We start from the raw sequence: 5,678 nt of genomic DNA, 5'->3' as shown, positions 1-5,678 counted from the left end.
CATGGAATTTAAGCATATCTCCTGGTTTCAGCTGAAATACACGTTCCTTAAGGACACTTTGCATATATTTCTATGATGTTAATATTTGTATGCCGGATGTTTTTTGCTTCGTTCATCCAAACCTTTTTCAAATCCAACATTTGTTGTAATGGCCTTGTGACTTCAATTACCATCATGGAACAAAAAACACCAAGACATCTAAGAAAACGGGTCTTCAAATGGCATAAAAAATTAGGTATTTAATTTGGATGCAAAGTGCTAATCAAGATTTATAATATGGATATGTATATATATGTAAGTGCTAAATTAATTTTGAAGTATTTGAATACTATAGTCAAACTATCATTTATAAACACATCCATACTTCTATCTTCTTTCAATGTGGGACAAGCACAACACCAACATAGCTAATGGTTATGTAAAATATATGAAGCGAAGTAGCTGGTGGAGCCAAATTTTGTGTTTTTGCCAATACTTTAGTCAAACTATCATTTTGAGGAAGTATTGTATACAATAATAATTCATATGGCTATTAGGATAATATCACATGTAGTTATTATATATCTCATATAACAAAACATTTAAAAATATATATATATATATATAACAAAACATTTTGTGTTTTTGCCCAGCATGGGGTTACTAAGCATGTCTCTCCTTTTGCTAAATGTATAAGTGTTATATTTAAATACTTGAAACTCACGAATCACAAGAAATTCTACCAAAAAAAATCGCAATATCGCAAGATTTTGAAAATCGCATTGTGATTGTGTGTGTTTTGTTGCGATTTTATCCAAAAAAAGATAGGATTTTATGCGATTTTATCCATAAAAAGATAGAACTTTTTCAAAAATTTTTTCATAAAATGATAAGATTTTTACAGGATATTCTGAACATTCAGGTATAAAAAGTACCAGTATACCCATTATATGACTTGATTGAATTTTCTTATCTCTAACATAAATCTTTTGTAACCCCTAATTTTCTTTCCAATTCCAAATTAAAGGTATGCTTTTTATTTACTTAGCTTTGTACAACTAATTAATTTGTTCTTTAGTCTAAATTGTGGTTGTTTTTAGTTTAGCCTTTCTTAATGGCATCATCTAATGTCGTGACTGTTTGGGTAGATTTATGTTTCGGGGGATCATGGGAAAATGTAAATGGTTGTTTAGAGTATTTACCATCACCTATGAATTTTTCACTAAAACTCTCATTTAAAAGGTTAACTTATAAAGGGTTAGTGTTACGTGTTGCAAAAAAGTTGAATATAGAGCCTGAAACTGGGTTTAAACTATCTTATTCGAAAGAGGGAAAAGTTTATTTGTTAAATGACAATGAAGATGTTGATCGATTCATGGCTTATATTAGTGTTTCAACAGATAACGTTGCATTGTATGTTGTTCAACCTAATCAATTAAATGTTTTTAGTGATCACAATGTACAACAAGATAATTACCAACAGTTTCATCACCAACAAAGTTTTGTTCCACCATATTATCATCAAAACCCACAATATATCTAATACTCTCAAAACCCACAATATTTCCCTTAATCCAAATGTCAACCAATATATAGACCCAAATTCAAGTTTCCGAATAGAACCCTTCGATGATCTTACACAATACTCGGATTTTGAAGATAACTCGAATCTTTGGGGTGAAAGTAAAACAGAAGAGGTTGCTAGTCATTTAGATACTTTTGATCTTAGTCAATACTCTGACTTTGAAGATAACTCATATTTAGTTTGGGGTAAAAGTAAAATAGAAGAAGAAGAGGAAGAAGGAGGAGGAGGAGATGAAGATGAAGGAGAAGAAGAAGAAGGGGGAGGAAATGAAGGAGAAGAGATGGTGAAAGAAAATGTTGAACATCCATTCATAACTCATATAATGAAGAAGAAGATGAAGAAGAATACGAAGAACGAGAAGAGAAAATTGTACGTGACAAGAAGAAGATAAAAAGAGCCACGAGAGTATAACTGGAATATGCCAGAATTACTTCCAATACAAGAAGAAGAAGAGTTGGTAAAGATACCTGTTGATTGTTACACAAAATTTCTTCGTGTAAGGAAGATTTAAAGATAGCTTTGTATACGAAGTGTGTGGAAGACGGCTATCAGCTAATTGTTGATAGATCAACCAAAGATCGTTTTGAAACAAAGTGTAGACAGGATAAGAATTGTACATGGCGCATGATTGCGAAGAGGGTAACAGGTTGTGAAATGTTCCAAGTAAGGACTTTCAATGATCGTCATACTTGTTCAAGAACCCAACTTTACCCTCACCATAGACAGGCAAACAAAAAGGTGTTGGGTGGATTTTTGTCTGAGTTGATGTTTGTGAAAGGAAGGGTATACAGGGGTCATGAGATTATGACCGACATGAATGCCCGGTTCAAGATTAATATCTCATATTCTCAAGCTTTGGAGAGCCAAGTGTTACGCTTTGGAATTGTTAAGGGGGTCACCAGAAGATTCGTTTGCCCAACTGCCAGCATATTGTCACAATTTAAAGCTGAAAAACCCCGGGTCAGTAACTCATATCAAAACAGATAGAAATGGACGTTTTGAGTTGTTGTTTATCGCCATTGGTGCTGCGGTGAGAAAATCAAATTAAATTTTCAAACTATTTATATACTTTAAGCGTTTATCACATCTTTAATTTATTCTCATTTTTCTTAATTTGTAGATACGTTTATTTGTTTCTTTCTTGCGGCCAGTTATTATTGTTGATGGGGCACATCTAAAAGGTCGATATCTTGGAACAAACTTATTAGCAGTAGGCATGGATGCTAATAATGGGATACTACCAATAGCTTACGGGGTTGGAAAATCCGAAACCTCTGAATCGTGGACATGGTTTATGGGGCATCTTAGGGATTGCATTGGTAATGTTAGCAATTTGACAATTATTTCTGATAGGGCAAACCCAATTGATATGGCTATTAGAAGGTGTTTTCCGGATGCTTTTCACGGGCTTTGTGCTGTTCATTTGCTTAGAAATCTAAAATCAAGGTCTGCCAATATAAAACATCACTCGTGGACATACTGGAAAGCGGTGAAAGCTTATCGAGAAGTGGACTTTAATAGGCATATAAATCGTTTAAGAAATGTTGTGCCTGAGTGTGCTCAAACACTACAAGAGGTTGGATTTGAAAGATGGTCAAGAGTACATGCACTTGGAGCAAGGTATGGTTTCATGACATCTAATAGTGTAGAATCAATCAACTCTCTAAGTCGTCATTCAAGAAAATTACCCATTACCATGTTAATGGAGTTTTTTCGTGCATCTCTTCATGAGTGGTATTATAGGAAAAGAAACGTTGCAGGTATTATTTGTTTAACAATCTCACTACTTTTTATAAATGATGATATATTCTAACTAAATTACTTCTTTAAATGTACAGAAACATTTGAACATCGTGTTACACCATGGACTGAAAAAAAGATTGCAAAACGTGTTGTGAAGTCAACATCATGGAGAGTTGAACCATGTTCTAATACATTGTTTGAAGTTATAGATCATAAGTTGAATGGGCTTGTCGATCTTGATGCAAAGACTTGTACTTGTGGGAAATGGAAAATTTCTGGTTTTCCATGTGGCCATGTTATAAAAGTTGCTCTTCATTTAAATCAAGATGATTCAACTGTATACGCTATGGACTGCTACACTTCAGAAGTATATCGACAGACTTATGCCGAGATTGTCTATCCGATACCACATCCTTCTGAATGGGAGATACCAGATGACTTACAAACAGTTCTACCACCAGTCATGGATAAAAGACTACCTGGCCGACCCAAAAACCGTGATCGTATACCGTCTAGGGGTGAAAAGAGGAAGACAACAACATGCAGTCGTTGTAAGGAACGTGGTCATACAAGGTTGACTTGTGGTGCACCCATGCCATCATAAACATCTTTTCCTACACCAAGAGAGTATGGTTCTTCATCAAGATCAAAAGGGAAATCAGCGTCGACTTCACACTCATCTCCTTTCGGGACTGTTAACTTAGGAGATTATTAGTATTATTTTTCTTATGTATTTGAAGCTTTGTATTCATGGACTATGCAATAAACTAGTATGTTTTAAATCATGAACTTTATGTATGTTTTCATATATATTAAAACTAGTATGTTTTAAATCAACTTTAAGTATGTTTTTATATGTATGTACACGGCAGTTTACATATTTTAAATCAAGAAATATTATCATATAACTCCAAGATTAATGGGGATTGAAGTGGAATGCAAGTTCATCGAAAACAAAAACCAAGTAGATGACTGAATGTAGTTTTTTTTTTTATTATAAAAAGATGTATGTTATGTATTGTGTGTTTGTCCCACATTGGAAGATGAGGAAAATATGAGTGTGTTTATAACTAATAGTTTGATTAAGGTATTCAAATTGATTAAAATCTATTTGGAGAGAAACTTTACATACATACATATATTACATCTTTGACTAGCACTTAGCACTATTTGGAGGAAAAACTAAACACCTGTTTCGTTTTTTTTTTGACACTCGTTAGTTCATGCTCGACACCATCATGCAGAACAAATAATTGGCACGTCACTTTAATTAATGAGAACATCATGTGTATATTGCAAGTATACATGCAACTCAAAAGCTGAACGTAAAATTTAAGCATTTGTCCAACTCGATCATTACTCATAGAAATCTGAGACTACCATAGTGAGAGATAGAGATTCGCAATAATCTACAGAATCGTAAAAAAAAAAAAATAAAAAAAAAATAAATCGCAATAATCTACAGAATCGCATTACGAACTTCATGGTCGCATAGCGATTGTTACAGGATCGCATTGCGATTCTATAGATAGCATTACGATTTTGGGCCTCTTTATGCGATTCTCAAGAAATATTGCGATTTATATGGCTATTTTGTGATAATCCGAAAAAACTTGGCTATTTTGGTACAATCGCAACGAAATTTGGCTATTATCGCGATTTTCTCTTAAAAAAATCACAGTAATTATGCTAGGTTTGAACGTATTTGCTTAAAAATTGGAAGCAAAAGCATTAACAATAGGCTAAATATAACATTTTATAATATTCTTTTCTGTTTATTCATATATATGTAATACCAGCAAAAATTTGGGCCCCTATAAAACATTAGGCCGTACTCGTTTGCGCGGGTTAGGGGTGTTCATGGACCGGTTTGGTCCGGTTTTGACTAAATCTCAAACCAAACTGGTATTCCCGGTTTTAATATACATTAAACCAATTCAGACCAACTATGTTGTCAAACCGAACCAGACCAGACCATGTGAGCCAGTCCGGTTTGGTCGGTTTGACGGTTTTAAATTCTTATTTCCCTTTATTTTATTTCCATATAATCTTTGTGTATATTTGTTACAAAGAGTCATAACAAACACTTAAAATTAGAACATTTATGAAACTATTAAAACATAATATATGTTTGAGTCAACAATCAAAAGACATTCGATCATATAAATTTTCATATAGATTCCACATAATTTAATATACATGAGAAAGTTTAATTTCTTTAAAAACATACAAGGTCGAAACAAAATAGTTACATAATGTATATTATATCCATTGTAGTACCAACACATTATCGTAAAAATACATGTATATGTATATGATTCCTTTTATTAATGGCTAGATATCATCAAAAGTCATATACATATATACCTTT

At 33.1% G+C, this 5,678-nt stretch overlaps 1 protein-coding gene across 1 annotated transcript; it reads left to right on the top strand.

The window, feature by feature from the left end:
• The first annotated feature begins 1,093 nt into the window (after positions 1–1,093).
• Positions 1,094–3,911, top strand: LOC122581446. Its single transcript, XM_043753679.1, has 4 exons — positions 1,094–1,438; positions 2,066–2,524; positions 2,685–3,324; positions 3,403–3,911. The coding sequence occupies exons 1-4, from the start codon at positions 1,094–1,096 to the stop codon at positions 3,909–3,911; spliced, it is 1,953 nt and encodes a 650-aa protein (XP_043609614.1).
• The last annotated feature ends 1,767 nt before the right edge of the window (positions 3,912–5,678 follow it).

The sequence above is a fragment of the Erigeron canadensis genome, chromosome 9 (assembly GCF_010389155.1).
Source record: "Erigeron canadensis isolate Cc75 chromosome 9, C_canadensis_v1, whole genome shotgun sequence".
In the NCBI taxonomy this organism is placed as follows: domain Eukaryota; kingdom Viridiplantae; phylum Streptophyta; class Magnoliopsida; order Asterales; family Asteraceae; genus Erigeron; species Erigeron canadensis.
This window is presented reverse-complemented; position numbering and strand designations above follow the sequence as displayed.